General features: G+C 37.5%; 1 protein-coding gene across 4 annotated transcripts in view; it reads right to left on the bottom strand.

Moving 5' to 3' along the window:
• Positions 1–18,676, bottom strand: part of LOC6047519 (high affinity cGMP-specific 3',5'-cyclic phosphodiesterase 9A) — a 431,410-nt gene that overhangs the window by 57,175 nt on the left and 355,559 nt on the right. For 3 of the 4 annotated variants that reach the window (XM_038265184.1, XM_038265182.1, XM_038265183.1), the window contains 2 exons: positions 15,086–16,598; positions 9,751–10,076 (listed from right to left, as the gene is read on the bottom strand). In XM_038265184.1, the coding sequence (XP_038121112.1) occupies positions 9,751–10,076; positions 15,086–16,454 (1,695 nt within the window). In that variant the 5' untranslated portion in view covers positions 16,455–16,598. Of the gene's footprint in view, positions 1–9,750; positions 10,098–15,085; positions 16,599–18,676 lie in introns of all 4 variants that reach the window. The other variant, XM_038265185.1, reaches the window with a different exon arrangement.

The raw sequence follows: 18,676 nt of genomic DNA, 5'->3' as shown, positions 1-18,676 counted from the left end.
GTTCCCACCAGCAACGAATTTGAGATGCTGAGTGGAGAAGAAAACAACACCGCCAGTGACAGCAGCAGTGCTGGCGACGACGATGACGATGATGAACTTGCGCGCAAGCAAGGAAAGCAGAAAAATGGTAACTCTCCAAAGGAACGACGACCACCTCCAATTTTTGTTTTGGATACGTTGGCTGACGATGTTGACGAGTTGCTTGAGGACTCAATATTGTCTCAAAATTAGCAAAACTTCTGTGCAAGTGATTACCCACAAAAAGCTGCATTTTGACTTGGTGGTGAAGAAGTTGAAGTTGCGAAACTTCAAATTCTTCACATTTGATCCTGCAGAGAAGGTCCCAGTGAAGATCGTCCTTCAGGGATATCCGGACCGCCCGATCTCCGACCTGGAAGAACACCTGTCGGGCGTCAAGGTTAAGCCTCGAGAGGTTAAGGTGCTCTCGAAATCGACAACGGTGACAGGTACGTACACATTGTACCTCCTGTACTTCGATCGTGGGTCGGTCAAAATCCAGGACCTACGGCAGATCAAAGCACTGGACGGCTTCACGGTGCTCAAAATACCGTTATTATGAAAAAAAATATGCACTCCGAGATTTTGGGATCTATCGATTCCTTACACCATAGCGCATCTCTGTGCAAAAAATAAAAACATTCGCTGATGTAGTTTTCGAGATACAGCCCTTTTAAGATGTTACATCCGATTTTTAATAAGAAAACCAAAACAATCAATACAATTTCAGCACTTTAAAGAATATGCATTTCGAGATAAAGGTTTTTTTTGCTTCATATGACTGTCAAGTATCTCTGGGCAAAGTTTTAGAAGGTTTGCTGATGTAGTTCTCGAGATACAGCCATTTTAAAATGTTATTTCCGATTTTTCCAAAGAAAATCCATAAAATCAATACAATTTCAGCACTTTACAGAATATGCATTTCGAGATAATGATTTTTTTTTTTGCTTCATATGACTGTCAAGTATCTCTGGGACAAGTTTCAGAAGGTTTGCTGATGTAGTTCTCGAGATACAGCCATTTTAAAATGTTATTTCCGATTTTTTAAAAGAAAATCCATGAAATCAATTTAATTTCAGCATTTTAAAGAATATGCATTTAGAGATAATGATGTTTTTTGCTTCATATGACTGTCAAGCATCTCTGGGCCAAGTTTCAGAAAGTTTGCTGATGTGGTTCTCGAGATACAGCCATTTTAAAATGTTATTTCCGATTTTTTCAAAGAAAATCTATAAAATCAATACAATTTCATCATTTGTAAGAATATGCAATCCGAGATAATTATGAATTTTGCTTTATGGGTAATTCTCCGCCAACTCACACAGCAGTTGCCCCGACCCCTCTTCGATTTGCGTGAAACTTTGTCCTAAGGGGTAACTTTTGTCCGTGATCACGAAACCGAGGTCCGTTTTTTGATATCTCGTGACGGAGGGGCGGTACGACCCTTCCATTTTGCACATGCGAAAAAGAGGTGTTTTTCAATAATTTGCAGCCTGAAACGGTGATGAGATAGAAATTTGGTGTCAAAGGGACTTTTATGTAAAATTAGACGCCCGATTTGATGGCGTAATCAGAATTCGAAAAACGTATTTTGCATCGAAAAAACACTAAAAAGTTTTAAAATTCTCCCATTTTCCGTTACTCGACTGTAAAAAATTTTGGAACATGTCATTTTATGGGAAATTTAATGTACTTTTCGAATCTACATTGTCCCAGAAGGGTCATTTTTTCATTTAGAACAAAATTTTCATTTTAAAATTTCGTGTTTTTCTAACTTTGCAGGGTTATTTTTAGAGTGTAACAATGTTCTACAAAGTTGTAGAGCAGACAATTACAAAAATTTTGATATATATATACATAAGGGTTTGCTTATAAACATCACAAGTTATCACGATTTTACGAAAAAAGTTTTAAAAAGTTGGTCGTCATCGATCATGGCCGTTCATGGTCACCCGCGACAGACACGGACGACGAAACAAAGAGAAACGCAAAAGTAACTTTTTCAAAACTTTTTTCGTAAAATCGCGATAACTTGTGATGTTTATAAGCAAACCCCTAATGTCTATATATCAAAATTTTGTAATTGTCTGCTCTACAACTTTGTAGAACATTGTTACACTCTAAAAATAACCCTGCAAAGTTAGAAAAAACACGAAATTTTAAAATGAAAAATTTTGTTCTAAATGAAAAATGACCCTTCTGGGACAATGTAGATTCGAAAAGTACATTAAATTTCCCATAAAATGACATGTTCCAAAATTTTACAGTCGAGTAACGGAAAATGGGAGAATTTTAAAACTTTTATTGTTTTTCGATGAAAATACGTTTTTCGGAATTCTTAGTACGTCATCAAATCGGGCGTCTAATTTTACATAAAAGTCCCTTTGATGCCAAATTTCTATCTCATCACCGTTTCAGGCTGCAAATTATTGAAAAACGCATGTTCAAAATGGAACCGCCCCTCCGTCACGAGATATCAAAAAACGGACCTCGGATTCGTGATTAGGGACAAAAGTTACCCCTTAGGACAAAGTTTCACGCAAATCGAAGAGGGGTCGGGGCAACTTTTCCCGATTTCGTGTGAGTTGGTAGAGAATTACCCTTATATGACTGTCAAGCATCTCTGGGCTAGGTTTCAGAAGGTTTGCTGATATTGTTTTTGAGGAACAGCCGAATTAATTTACTATTTCCGACTTTTAACGCCGATTAAATAGATTTTCTTTGAAAAAATCGGAAATAACATTTTAAAATGGCTCTATCTCGAGAACTACATCAGCAAACCTTCTGAAACTTGGCCCAGAGATGCTTGACAGTCATATGAAGCAAAAAAAACCTTTATCTTGAAATGCACATTCTTTAAAGTGCTGAAATTGTATTGATTTTATGGATTTTCTTTGAAAAAATTAGAAATAACATTTTAAAATGGCTGTATCTCGAGAACTACATCAGCAAACCTTCTGAAACTTGGCCCAGAGATGCTCGACAGTCATATGAAGCAAAAAACATCATTATCTCGAAATGCATATTCTTTAATGTGCAGAAATTGTATTGATTTTATGGATTATCTTTGAAAAAATCGAGAAAATAAAAAACTTCACAGTCATATGAAGCAAAAAACATCATTATCTCGAAATGCATATTCTTTAAAGTGCTGAAATTGTATTGATTTTTATGGATTTTCTTTGAAAAAATCGGAAATAACATTTTAAAATGGCTGTATCTCGAGAACCACATCAGCAAACTTTCTGAAACTTGGCTCAGAGATGCTTGACAGTCATATGAAGTAAAAAACATCATTATCTCGAAATGCATATTCTTTAAAATGCTGAAATTAAATTGATTTCATGGATTTTCTTTGAAAAAATCGGAAATAACATTTTAAAATGGCTGTATCTCGAGAACTACATCAGCAAACCTTCTGAAACTTGGCCCAGAGATGCTTGACAGTCATATGAAGCAAAAAACATCATTATCTCGAAATGCATATTCTTTAAAGTGCTGAAATTGTATTGATTTTATGGATTTTCTTTGAAAAAATCGGAAATAACATTTTAAAATGGCTGTATCTCGAGAACTACATCAGCAAACCTTCTTAAACATGGCCCAGAGATGCTCGACAGTCATATGAAGCAAAAAACATCTTTATCTTGAAATGCATATTCTTTAAAATGCTGAAATTAAATTGATTTCATGGATTTTCTTTGAAAAAATCGGAAATAACATTTTAAAATGGCTGTATCTCGAGAACTACATCAGCAAACCTTTTGAAACTTGGCCCAGAGATACTTAACAGTCATATGAAGCAAAAAACATCATTATCTCGAAATGCATATTCTTTAAAGTGCTGAAATTGTATTGATTTTATGGATTTTCTTTGAAAAAATCGGAAATAACATTTTAAAATGGCTGTATCTCGAGAACTACATCAGCAAACCTTCTAAAACTTGGCCCAGAGATACTTGAAGCAAAAAAAAAACCTTTATCTCGAAATGCATATTCTTTAAAGTGCTGAAATTGTATTGATTGTTTTGGTTTTCTTATTAAAAATCGGATGTAACATCTTAAAAGGGCTGTATCTCGAAAACTACATCAGCAAATGTTTTTATTTTTTGCACAAAGATGCGCTATGGTGTAAGGAATCGATAGACCCCAAAATCTCGGAGTGCATATTTTTTTTCATAATAACGGTATTTTGAGCACCGTGGGCTTCTTCGTGACGTGGCGATTCTACACGAAGAATCCGACCGACGCAGCGCAATGCCACCGCTGTCAAAAATTCGGACACGGTTCAAGAAACTGTAATCTTCCGCCCCGGTGCGTTAAGTGCGGTGAGACCCACTTCACCGAAAGGTGCAATCTTCCGCGGAAAGACCAGCTGGGGAAAACGCCCAGCAGCACAAAGCGCGCGTCAAGTGCGCGAACTGTGGTGGAAACCACACGGCGAATTTCCGTGGCTGTGCCGCGCGGAAAAAGTACCTCGAGGAGCAGGACAAGAAGAAGAAAGCGCCAGCGTCCCGCCAACCTCCAAAGACTTCGAGCACGAACGCTGCAGCAGCTGGCGGCGGAGCGGTTCCATCGACCAACCCAGCGTTCCCTCCCGGTTGGGGAGGTTCGTACGCTAGAGTAGCCGCTGGGAGCGGTACTTCACCGGGACAAGCAGACGTTACCGGAGATGATCTCTTCACGCTTCCCGAGTTTTTCGCTCTTGCTGGAGAGATGCTCACGCGCTTTCGTGCCTGCCGGAACAAGGCAGAACAATTCCAAGCTCTGAGTGAGCTTATGATGAAGTATATCTACAACGGATAAGCTGCCTTGTGCAGCGAAGTTTTCGACGTCAAAAGACAAAACAAACTGTGATCTAGTTTTAAGCTTTTCTATCTCTATCCTTTTCCTTAGCAAATTTCGAAGGTTTTTAAAATAATTTTTCCTTCTGTTGGCAAATCCATTGTTAGAATATCCAATTACATCAAAATGAACTATAGTACAAATCATAGTTGAAAGGTACTCCAAAACTCTATTAGGTTATAAGAATTACGAAATTGTGAATTGATTATTTACTAATAAAAACTAATTGAATTGAAAAAGCATTGGAAAGAAGAACTTTAAAATTTAACTAAATTCTAAGGTTGACTTGTTTCATGTGACTTTGAAACTGTTTTCAAAAATGTCATTTTTTGTGGGGTAACTTTGGCAGTGTTTCTTAACACTGGAACGCCCAACGCATGTCCAACTTACACGGACGCCCAAGCCTCCCAAAAAAGTTGGAACGGTAACTTCAACTCGCTGGTTCTCGGGCATTACTCAACCAATCGGGACGATTCTTGTTTCCAGTGATTTGTAAGAATCTAGATGATCCTAAAATTTTGAAGAACTTGATTTGAACAAATTTGTAATTTCTGCGACCGAAAACATCGTTCCACCTTTTTTTAAAACAACCGCCTCCGCGGAATTTTTGGCGAATTTTTTTTACACGCGAAAAAAAAGTTGGAACGATGTTTTTGATCGCCAAAACTACAGATTTGATCAAATTAATTTCTGCAAAGTTCTAGAATCATCTAGACATCCTAACAAATTACTAGAAAGAAGAATCTTCTTGATTTGTTGAGTTAGGCCCGAGAACCAGCGAGTTGAAGTAACCGTTCCAACTTTTTTGGAGCCTTGGGCGTTGGAATGTTAATAACATTTTTTCTCTATATTATGTGAAAATAAATTTGCAGTAATTTTTGTAGTGAACCAGACTATGCCTCCAAACATTTTGTTTCAATGTGAAAAACGAGCAAAAAATAGAAAAAAAATGACTTTAAAAACATGAAAAAACCAGACATGAAAAACTAGTCAGAAACAAACTTAAACAAAACATGATAAATTCCCATTAGAGTTTTTAAAATTAAACAAGTAAAATATAAAATAAGAGAAGTTCAGTTTTTCGTAGAACAAAAGTTGCCCGAAATTACCGAAAAATATTGGGCAGTAGAAGGTTAAAAAATCAACTCCTATTTTTTAGAAATTTTTCAACTTAATTTCAAACTTGCAAACTTGCGGCAAACTCCCACACAATGAAAAATCCGTAGTAACAGTTCAATATGGCGAATCTGCGTCTGTAAAGTCTATCCCCCTCTTACTTGACGTGAACTGTCACTTGAGCAAAAGGGATTTTTTTACTGTGAACAGACACGGACCACTGCGACACTTGCGCATCTATTGTAGTATGATCTGTTAAGCAAAAGGGATAGACTGCTTGTTTACAAATGTAGATTCGCCCTATTGAACTGTTACTACGGAAAAGTATGCAGGCTGACGTTTGTACGAACAAATCCAGGCAAAGAAAAAAAGCAGGCAAACTGTCAAAAAGAGCATGTTTGTTTATTTGTTTGCCGTAGTATAATAGCTCCTTGATTCGACTATCCGAAGATTCGATTATTTGAAGTGAAATTTTGTCAAGGCCTCGGATAATCGAGTCTGGATTGTATCCTTTGTCAAAAATTTGTTCATGCTTCTAGCTATGATTACTGTCCGTTTCTTTCAAAGGTACACGCCGCGCGGCATTTCAGAATGTGCCGTAGACATTGTTGCCAGCGATTTTCTGCCCTTTTGGTGCTATTAAAAACAATGCCAGATGATTTGAAGAAGAAGATAAAAAAAAAAAAAAACAAAACGTGCAGTATGGGATTTGACTGCGCGCATTTGCCGAAAGTGCGGAGCGTCGTTCCGAGGCTGGTTTGCCGCGTGTCTTTTTCGGGTATACGCGCAATATTAAAAAAAAAAAATACAGTTCAGACAAAGACAAACACAGTCTGTGATTCAGACTTGATTATCCGACAAATTTTTTCGCTTATAAGTTACGTATCTAAAATTTTATTCTATTAAATTATTGTAACATGAAATCTACTGGGTTTAAGTAGATTATATGTAGTCTAGTAGTCTATATGACCCAGATATAAAAATAAGGCCTAAAGGGTAAAAACAGTTCAACCATAAATAATAAATTTTATAAAGCCGATGAAAATATTTTTCAAAGGTTTTGTCCCTCGGCTCTAGCCGGGGTCAAGAGAATTGAAAAAAAAATATTGAAATAATAAGCCATAATTACAACATTCTCCTGGAAAAGGTGTTTTAAAATGCATTTTACCCTAGTTCTGTTGTTTAGTTTTAATCATAATCAGTTGTAAAAAAATGAGATTCGACAAAATTTTAACGCAACACAACACAACGAACACAAATTTTAACAAAATAAAAGTTTTTGGGATGATAAAAATCTTACATTTTCTAAAGTCCAAAATATTTTTAAATAAACCCAAACATGCTAAAAATTATTCTAAACGCAGGGGAATGCATTTTAGATTGATTTCTGCTGATTGGACTTAAAATTCCATTTTAAAAATTGAAAGTGTTTTTCTACAGCCATAAGTATCAAAATGTCGAAATTTGAACAGGTTTTCAAAAGATATGAATGGCAAAAACCGACACAAAAAATACTGTAAACGAAGAAAAGACAGTCCATTTGAGTAATAAATCCCGCGTGATCTAACTCCCCCCTTCTATGTAGTGTAGTGCTCTCTGTGCATGTAATCACAGCCCCGGTGTCCTGTTGTACTGAACTCCGCAGCACGGACATATCACGCAAAGCCAACCCCTAAAGGATGATGAATTGTCGTCACCAGCAGGTGATGGTGGTGCGACCATTGTTAGAAAAGTGCACTCCAAAGTGCATTTCACTAGGATGGTGACGTGATGTGAAATATATTTGAGGAGGGAAAAAAAGAGGTGGAAACGGATCCATCACATTTCTTTTGTGGGAGCAAATTTGGTCGGTAACTGCAAGTGTGTCTTATCTGAGCGATGTTTTTGTGGTAAATTGCATTGGGTTATTTTTCAAAAGTATCTGCGATATCATTAATCTTGATAGTTTGTCATCATAGGACAGTTATGCGACTACCAGCAGTTACTGTAGAGCCGTCATCATAACTCTCCACTGGCAGGTCGTCTAGTGACAGCAAGGTTTGGCTCTAACACAGTCCAGCTTTTTTTCTGTGTCCCATCCCTCTAAAGTTAGCCCACTTTTGTCCTACCCACATTGCGCGTTGATGGGCTTTGCGATATAATCTCGTCCACACGCAGTCGAGGCAGAAAAAGTTTCAAACGCCCAAAGTGTATGCAACCGGCATCGCAAAAGCTCTCACTAGGCGCTCTTTTGAAACGATTCAAGCTTCTCTTCTTTCGAAGCACAGACTGCAACATATCATCCCACCACCCTCGGGCACACTAATGGATGTTGTTTGGGGGCGGGTGGGAAAAGGCACATTTTCCGACGATGTGGCGTGAGTCGATTGCAGAAGCGTTGCAACAGTGCAGTGAAACGCAAATTTGCTCAAGAGTACACCGACCAACCAACTTTTGTTGGGTTTCGTCGGGGGGCTCGAGGCCGTTTAGATTTGGTTTGTGCCAATCTGGAACATTCAAAGTTGGAGTTTCACCTGTCAGAGTGCAGATGCCGTTTGTAATTAGCGGATGCACAGATGCTGTTGGCCGCTTCCAGGCTGGCTATGAACAAGCCATGTTCAATTAAGCCACGGTTGCCGGAATTGTGCGGTTGGTTTTGCTTGGAATTCATTTGGATGGATTGGGAAAACAGGCGGATGCAAATGCGAGCCAGTTGTAATAGTTGTCTTTTTTGTCTTTTTTGTCTTTTTTTTTTTTGTCTTTTTTGTCTTTTTTGTCTTTTTTGTCTTTTTTGTCTTTTTTGTCTTTTTTGTCTTTTTTGTCTTTTTTGTCTTTTTTGTCTTTTTCGTCTTTTTCGTCTTTTTCGTCTTTTTCGTCTTTTTTGTCTTTTTCGTCTTTTTTGTCTTTTTTGTCTTTTTTGTCTTTTTTGTCTTTTTTGTCTTTTTTGTCTTTTTTGTCTTTTTCGTCTTTTTTGTCTTTTTCGTCTTTTTTGTCTTTTTTGTCTTTTTTGTCTTTTCGTCTTTTTGTCTTTTCGTCTTTTTGTCTTTTTGTCTTTTTGTCTTTTTGTCTTTTTGTCTTTTTGTCTTTTTGTCTTTTTGTCTTTTTGTCTTTTTGTCTTTTTGTCTTTTTGTCTTTTTGTCTTTTTGTCTTTTTGTCTTTTTGTCTTTTTGTCTTTTTGTCTTTTTGTCTTTTTGTCTTTTTGTCTTTTTGTCTTTTTGTCTTTTTGTCTTTTTGTCTTTTTGTCTTTTTGTCTTTTTGTCTTTTTGTCTTTTTGTCTTTTTGTCTTTTTGTCTTTTTGTCTTTTTGTCTTTTTGTCTTTTTGTCTTTTTGTCTTTTTGTCTTTTTGTCTTTTTGTCTTTTTCGTCTTTTTGTCTTTTCGTCTTTTTGTCTTTTTGTCTTTTCGTCTTTTTGTCTTTTTGTCTTTTGTGTCTTTTTGTCTTTTTGTCTTTTTGTCTTTTTGTCTTTTTGTCTTTTTGTCTTTTTGTCTTTTTGTCTTTTTGTCTTTTTGTCTTTTTGTCTTTTTGTCTTTTTGTCTTTTTGTCTTTTTGTCTTTTTGTCTTTTTGTCTTTTTGTCTTTTTTGTCTTTTTTGTCTTTTTTGTCTTTTTTGTCTTTTTAGTCTTTTTTTGTCTTTTTTGTCTTTTTTTGTCTTTTTTGTCTTTTTTGTCTTTTTTGTCTTTTTTTCTTTTTTGTCTTTTTTGTCTTTTTTGTTTTTTTTTGTCTTTCTTGTCTTTTTTGTCTTTTTTGTCTTTCTTATCTTTTTTTTCTTTTTACAGAATTATTATGGTACTCACCATCTGGGCCACGCAGAAGCAGTGCCGGTAGTTGTGGAACGGGACGTCGTTGTAGTGCTTGTACACCTCGTACAGCCACTCGCGCAGCGTCTCCGGCGGGATCTGGAACTTGTCCAGCAGGTTCAGCTCGACGAACATCGTCTGCATCAGGTGGATCACGTCCCAGTCCTCCCACTCGTACGAGTCGAACGCCGGCAGCCGGAGGGCGGCCTTGACCTCGTCCGGCAGGGTCGTGGCCGCCACCTCCAGGAAGCGCTTCTTCACGTCCGTGTGCTTCGGCAGGCTGGTCTTCCGGTGCGGCGGACCCCGCGGCCTGCTCGACAGACCTGGAAAACGGGTAAAGCAAGCTATAAACAAGTAAACATCAAAACCTAATTGACTTTTTTGTTCAGATTTTGGGGTATTTTTATCAATTTTCATGATTGCTAACAGTTTTGTGTTCGTAACAGTTCGGTCTGTGTATCCTTGAATCATATAAACCTCATCTTGTTAGTGGATTATCGCTTTCTAAGAAGAGGAATAATCCAATAATCTCAAGTTTGAAAATATGCTTTTCTATTGAGATGCAGTTAGAGTAGTAGAGCAACTTTACATTTTTTTTTTTGAAACAATATTGAACATTTTTTTCGATTTTTTAATTCCTCTAAAAGATGCAGTTCAACTGACTCAATTAATTCTGCACATCCTTACGGATATAATTAAATCACACTACCTGACTTGACCAGCACTTAATTTATGTGCATACTTATCGGATTACAGTTACTTGGCCCATCGAAGCCGGCAGGTGCTCAACTCTTGACCAGGTCACTCCGTAAATTACGTTGTTTTTCTTCGCCCTGGGAAATCCGTATTGTTGCAGTGCAGACCTTCTTTTTCGTGCAAACAAGCTCTACGCTGGTCTTGACTGGCATGCTAAGCTACTTTATCTTCGATGTTCACGTCGTCGTTCGTTAGTGGGCAACCCTGATGGAAACCTTCGGCCAATCCTTACGGGGATTATCCCCCGGACAGGTCATTAGATTAAGTGCACTTGATAGCAGGTGGCAGGTGAGCAATAGATCAGGGAGAGCAACAATGTTGTCTGCTATCTGCAGTTCGAGTGAACTTCATACTTTAATCCTTGCAGAGTTTTTTATTTTCTCAATTTTAATCGTTTTTATCGGACGATTCACCCTAAGGTTCCAATCGGATTAGGAAGTAAAGAGACAATTAAATTTCACGCTTTTTTTAATTTTTTATTCTTTACAAAAGAACTTTTCAGCCGGCGGCTTGGTCAAGTTATGACAAAATGTTAAATTCTTGAAAACATTTGTTTAATCAAGTTTGATAACACCGACCAACAAAGTTTTTGTGCAGGCTCAACTCGAGGAAAAACATGAAGTTTGGGGTCCCCAGTTTTTATGAAGAATTAGTGTTGATTGCTACTCTCAATTTTTTACGTGTGTTTAACAGCCGTGAACCGCCCTAATTTTCCATACAAATTTTGGAGAAAAAACCATTCGGCTTAGTCTAAATATTTTTGAAGTGCACGTGATATTTCACATTTAATCTGAAACAAAATCAATACAACGTTACCACGTAGGTTGGGCAGACAAAATCTCTCAAAAACATTAGAGTAAAACATTTAATGAGGAAAATTTCTCATTTTACTCTTTAAAATAAGGTTAGTCAAAATCTGTAATGGGCCAGGTCAACTGGATACACTTTTGGACTCGACCTTCACCGATTTGGACCAAACTTGGGGGGAACGTCCAGCTATCGATAGTTAACAGAAATCCCAAGTTTGGTGCTGATTGGACCATCCCTCTATTTTTGGCATCGCCCTCTTTTTTGACAATTTTCTAAAAAACTTTTTTTTCTTTTAATCATAACTTTGCAACTATTTGAGCAAAAGACTTTCTACAGGTTGCATTTTATAGAAAATTGTCCAAGGAATCCGATAAAAATAAAATTTTAACCCTTAAATGCCCCCTAATATTATATTTTAAGTTAAAATTCAGTTTTGACCAATTACTTATATTTTTATTTGTTTCATTTTATCACCATCGTGTTCCCTGAGTAATTTTACATAAAGATCAATGTAAACCTCAATCTAAAATGAACTATTGGTGAGATACAACGATTTTACCGAACAACACTTTAACTTACGCCCATTAGAGTGTAATATCAAAATCGATTTTCCAGCACAGCACTTTTTCAGTTCCTTTTGGGGTCTTGAACAACTCCCCAAAGTTTGGGACCGATTTGTTTAGTTCTCACTTTGCGCAAAGCAATTCAATTTTCCATATCTTGCTCCTGAAAGAAGATATAGCGTCCTCAAAACTCGTCTAAAACGTGATTTTCGAGCACAAAACACGTTTTAGACGAGTTTTGAACACGTTGTATCTTTTTTTAGGGGCAAGCTAGCACCATACTTTCTTCGGGAAAGTTGTAGAGGGCATTCCAGAGCATCCGAATATGAGTCCGGTTAGCATGAAACGTGGATTTGATAAATATCAAAATCCTAATAAATGGTTTTTTTCCATACAAATTTATATGAAAAATTGAATAGCTTTGCGCAAAGTCTAGACTAAACCAATCGGTCCCAAACTTTGGAGAGTTGTTTAAGACCCTAAAAGGAACTGAAAAAGTGCTGTGCTCACTAAATTTGGACAACTTTATTTTTTTCCATACAACCAAATTACACCCTAATGACCCATATATATTTTTTTAATTCCACCAAACATGTCTCGTTTTGCAAAAAAAAAAGCAACTCTGAAATAATTTATACATTTTGCTAGGCCCAAGCACTTCTTTTGTTACAGGACTACCAATTTTTAGAACAGAAAAAAACAATTTTCAGAAATTTTATGGTAATTGTAGCGAATTGGCCCTACTAACTAAACAATCTCAAATGTCGCTAGGGACAAGTATACGATCAATGGCAGTAAGCTGAATTGATCCACAATAAGGATCATTTTAATTAGTACATCTGTTTTTGTTTTAAAAAAAATCTTCATTTGTTCACTTAATTTAAATAAAAACAAAAAAATGAAAAAAAATATTTTAAAATTCCAAAATTCTGAAGCCAAAAGCGTCAAGATTTTTTTTTTTCCGATCTTTGGATTCAAATTTCAAAATTTTCCAAAAAAAACCTGAAAGCACACATTTTGGTTAAAAATACAAAAAATCACATTATAGAATGAATTGAAGGAAATTTACAATTAAATGCGAAAAAACACAATTTAAACAATTTTTTTAAAGACAAAAACTCGATGTAAAATTTGCACTAGTGCAACTCTACACCAAAAATGGAACTGAATTTTATTTATATTTCTTAAATTGGCTCAAACATTTTGGGGGCCATCCCTATGCCCAAAGAAGCTATTTTGTGTTATTGGTTCACCAATACTAGGCTCCAAACAATTTTGGCAGTTGAAGGTATTGATGAGGACTATTTAAAAAAACGGTACATGGAAAAAATGCCGGTATCTTAAATGTTTTTAAAAATACTTCCAAAAACAAAATATTCAGTTTTTTTTTTATATTTTTTATGATTTTTTATAAAGTGCACCGTTTTGAAGTTGTAGTTATCAAAGAAAATATTTGTTTCTAAGAGTTGAAAAAAAATCACATAAATTTGCCGAAGAGACATTGAAGATTGAACGTCTGGCTGCTGAAAAACATCGAAAATCTAATAGTAAGAAGTACAAAAAAAAATAAGTTTTTGTGTCTCATACAAACAGTCTTTGATTTTCTAGAACTCCAATACTCAGAAACTAATGGTCCTATGTTGTTGAATGTATGTATGTTAAAACATGAAATATTTGTGAAATTTTCTTATCCATTCGATTTTTTTTAAATTTTGAAATCAACGCTAACATTGCAAAAAGGTCAAATATTGCATTTCCATAATAAGAAATTGGGTTTCAAAAGACGTAAAGTTTGAAAAGACTTTTTTGCAATTCCGTCGTGAAACTACTCAATTTTCCTGTCATTCTTGAACGATGAAATAGCCTACTTTTCTATATAAAAAATAACAGAATCGAATAGCAACACTTTTCAAAATATATGCTGAAAAGTTCTACTTTTCAGCACTCAAATGGGTGCTGAAAAGTTGAACTTTTCAGTAATAGTTTCGAAAAGTAACACTTTTCAAATTTTTTTTGATTGAAACGATTTATTGACAAAATACATGAAAATTTGACATAAAATTTCACTCAGTGTGTGTTTTTTGGAATTGCAAAAAATGTTGTATGGAACACGTTGCAAAACTTGATTTTTTCAGCACTCTTCGTATTTATCCAACTGGGTGAACCTCGTTGGATAAATGTACAACTCGTGCTGAAAAAATCCTCTTTTTGCAACTTGTTGCATAAACTACTATTACAATATTTGAGATTTTAGCAAAAAAAAAACTAAGAAATTAACAAGAAATAACTTTTGATCATTTTCATATTATCATTTGTTGCAGAATGGAATTTATAGGGGAAATATACCCATTTTAAGCCGAATAAGCGGTCGTGTTTGAATGATGTTGGATAATCTGGAGTGTTCCTTAAAATTTACTAAAACCAAGTACACCAACGAGTATAGCAACTTTTTGTGAGCATTTTTGTTGTTTTTTCACTTTTACTAAAAGTTGTTCTTTTCCTTTTACAAGCATTTAAAAAAAATATTTCCCAAATGTATTCTAATCAAACCAGAATGCCAATTTTTTCTATTTTCAGCTTAGTCATTTTTCTTCCAGCGCTTTTTTGATGAAACTTTATGCGAACACTCACGATAAGAAGCATTCATAGAGAAAATTTCCTGGCATCACTGGCTCACTCCAACAGGCGCTGCAGGGGTTGTTGGTGGCCACCCTTTGTTCTTTATTTGCCTTCGCTTCTCGCTCGGGTTTCTTCAGCCTTCGATTGGAATGGGTCGTCAAAAGTCAAATGTCAAACTACTTAGTGCATTTGTTTTTTTTTATGGCGGAATTATTTTTCAGGTGAGTGACTAACTAATGTTCGAAAGAACATGTTGCCGGTAGTTGGAAGCAATTTCATATCTTGAGCGCTTTGAAAACGTTAGCACAAGTGAAAAGATATTGATGGCGACTTTCGTTAAGCAGTTAAGCTCTCATCTTGCGTGTGGATGTGTGTGTCAACAAAACGTTGAGAAATGGTCTCGCAAAATAGAAATTAAGATCAAAAGTGCGTTAAATTCGATCTTTTTGACCAGTAAGTGGCATACAATTGCGTGCAAACTCTCCATATGACGAAGATAGGTTGAAGGTAGGAAGATTTTACACAACATTTGAGGCTTAAGCATAATTACTCAATTTTTCAAAGAAGCCAAATCCAATACTCACACATCCAGTTCATCCGCTCGGCAAACTCGATCTTCCGCTTCAGCTCCCGGATGAGCGCCCGCAGCTCGGCGTCGTTGATCGCGTCAATGTTGTCGCACATCTGCTGGAACTGTTTCGCGCTGGCAAAATTATTCGCCAGCTCGGAGATGCGCTTCCTCAGCTTGTTCCGCTCGGCCACCTCTCCGCCCAGCCCATTTGCCCCATCGTCGTCACAATCTCCGCCGCCGTCGTCGTCGTCGTCGTCTTCCTCCTCGTCCGGCTCGGTGCTGTCCCCGGAGGGAGCCACGTGCCGGGACTTGGCAGGGGACGTGAGGGGGGATGAGTTGGGGCCGTCCAGCGAGGGTCGCTTCTCGTCGGGGGTGGCATTGGCGACGGTCGGAACTACCGTGACCAGCTGTTCGCTTGCGGTGGTCGTCGTTGCGGTGTTGGTCGTCGTGACATCTTCGTCCTCGTCGTCATCTTTGGTGGTGGAAGTGTTGTTGGCGTTGTTGCTGCTGCTGCTGCTGGTAGTCGGTTCCGGTTGTTTGGCATCACTGGGATTGGTGTCGTCGCTGGGATTTGTCGACGCGTCGGGTTGTTTGGCTTGTTGCTGTTCAGATGCTACGTTTGGATCTCCGTCTTCGCGATCCTGGTTCATAGTACGATCGGCCTGCGATGTGCTGAATGATTGTTGTTGCTCTGCGTCGTCCGTTTGATTTGGCTTGTTCTGTTGCTGTTGATGGCACTTGTTGGTGGCGGTGTTGGCCGGACTCGATGAAGAAGACTCTTGCGTTGGCGATGGCGATGAATCCGATGAAGATGATGGCAAAAAGGGAAACACCTTCCTCTCGCGAACCTTTTTCGCGGACTTCCTCGAACAGTTTCCCCCCCGTACCCGGTTACTTTGCCTAGTGTCTCTGTAACTGCGGTAGAACGCCACCACAAAGTCCTCTAGCTGTGCGAGCTTTGCCTGGGCAGTCTCATCATCGGCGTTCAAACAGTCCACCTCCTGGCGCCACCGGGCTCGTTTGACCTTGTCCGCTTGCCGGGCCTCGACTGCCGCCTGTTCCACCTCCTGCTGCAGCTGGGTACGTCCGTGAAGTTCCGCCTGCAGCGGTCGCAGCTGATCGTTCCGGATCGCACGCAACACATTCACCGGGGGACACTCGTCCGAGGCCAGCAGCACCACGATGCGCTTGTGCAGATCCTTCAGCTCGGCCAGCTCCCAGCACCGTTCCAGGTTGCGCAGACGGTCCGCGATGTAGCCAACGTCCGCCAACAGCTTGACGACCTGCTGATCTACGCCACCAGGGCGGTGCTGTCGGTTAGTGCTGGTGCTGCTGCTGCTGCTACACTTCTTGCTGCCGCCAGGTGGTGTCTGGTGGTACATTCGAACGGCCGCGCAAGCCGGAACCGGACCAAATTAGGCTGGTGGGCGGCGGTTGGCTGTGGCTGTGGCGGCTTCCAGGCCGGACGGCGCATTCGAATTGCGGTTTGTGCGGGCTCCGATGTTGGCACTAGTAGATCATGGGTTCTGGAAGGGAGAGGAAAGCGAATGTTGGATTAGTACAAATATTGGTAGAGGCACTTAATAAATAATTGAAATCATTTTGGTTCAAAACCATTAAAAAATATTGAAGATTGTTTCCTCATTTGTAAGGAAATCCGTGCATTGCTGACACCCTTCATATGAAAGAAGAATCGTGTTATTTTGACACACCTTGAAAATTTCTGCAAGTGCGACTACTGGCCAAAGGGATTTTGGTCAGAATGCGATTTTTGTTACGAAATCGTCAATAACATTGAAATGATAATAGGTTGCTAAATTTTTCAAAAAGCATCTGAAGGTAGACATTCCGAAATACTTATGGTCGAAACTCGAGCGAAAACCAGCAAATTGAATTTGAAATGAGGTTTGATAAATCGTCCAATTTCATAGACTTTTGACCAGTACTGTACGTGCCTGACTAATTACAACTTGCGACTACGGCATCCAACTTCAACCAAACATCGGGACGTTTGTTATTGTTTACATTGCGTGTTCCAGAAGGACGTATTAGACAATGACAAACAAACTTTTTGACAGTTTGGCAGTTTGCCTGCATTTGTAAGCAGAAACGTCAGCCTGCATACAATTGAATTTGTTTGCGAGTTTGCCGTAAACAAGTTTGCTAGTTTGGCAATCTGTCAAACACAAAAAAAAAGTTCGAGTTTGTTTGTTTGTTTGCCATAGTCTAATACTTCCTTAACTTGTGTCAAACATCAACATATCAAACATTTTCTCTCGGAACGTCAAAAAGAAATGTGCGACAATAGTAGTTTATGCAACAAGTTGCAAAAAAAGGATTTTTTCAGCACGAGTCGTACATTTATCCAACGAGGTTCACCGAGTGCTGAAAAAATCAAGTTTTGCAACGAGTTCCATACAACATTTTTTGCAATTCCAAAAAACACACACTGAGTGAAATTGTATTTCAAATTTTCATGTATTTTGTCAATAAATTGTTTAAATAAAAAAAATGTTGAAAAGTGTTACTTTTCGAAACAAGTGCTGAGAAGTTCAACTTTTCAGCACCCATTTGAGTGCTGAAAAGTAGAACTTTTCAGCATTTATTTTGAAAAGTGTTGCTATTCGATTCTGTTATTTTTGGTACAGAAAAGTAGGCTATTTCGTCGTTCAAGAATGACAGGAAAAGTAAGTAGTTTCACGACGGAATTGCAAAAAATAGCATTTCAAAATGTGTCATTGAGATCCTGGGATGGTTTTGCAATTAACTTCACAAAAAAATAAGATCATTTTTGCAACAGCCAGGCTTCCATTATCCATATTTCCTTGGGTCAAAATTCGGTAAGAATGTTTTATGTTTTTTTGTTATATTTTGATTTGCTTATTTTTATATATTTTTTAATTTAAATATCATCATGTTATATATCGTTCGTTAGGTAATCAAAAGACCATTTCAACGATTTCAAAACATTGACGATCTGGCAACACTGCTTCAAGTTATGACCGCTTAAGTGATATTTATGTACTTTGTTATTCCGGATCTTAATATTTTTTAAACCCATATTATTGCACATTGTTGGTAAAAAGTGAGGAAGGCATTAACCACATAGGTGGATTAACGGTACACGTGAACCAGAGCTTTTGCATCAAGAATTTTGTTGCAGATATTTTAGTTTCTTCCAAACTACGGGAACTATCGATATCATTTTTTATTCATCCTCTAATGTACTGTGTACAAAACAATTTACAACAAAATTTGACTTTTTTGACAATCAAATTGTTGCAGGATTGGGTCCGTAAGTTTGGCAATTTGGAATAAGAAGACAACAACTGTTTTGGTTGATGTGCACCCTTAAGTTAGTTTTTATAGTTTATTTAAATGTTTTTTTTTTTTTGGTTTTTTTTTTACAATGAGCTTAATTTTATTTTTATTTATTGTTATCTACTGTTTGTTAGATTTTTAAACTATGTTTGCATTTTTGTTCTTTTCTGTAATTTTTGTTTGTTTGCTTTTTGATGTATTTTGTTTTTCTACTGGATTTTTTATTAAAACTATTTTTTTGTTATTATATTATTTTAGGAGGTTTTATGATTGGATATTAATT

This window comes from Culex quinquefasciatus, chromosome 3 (assembly GCF_015732765.1).
Source record: "Culex quinquefasciatus strain JHB chromosome 3, VPISU_Cqui_1.0_pri_paternal, whole genome shotgun sequence".
In the NCBI taxonomy this organism is placed as follows: domain Eukaryota; kingdom Metazoa; phylum Arthropoda; class Insecta; order Diptera; family Culicidae; genus Culex; species Culex quinquefasciatus.
The sequence above is the reverse complement of the archived record's forward strand: the minus strand, read 5'-3'. Positions and strand labels throughout refer to the sequence as shown.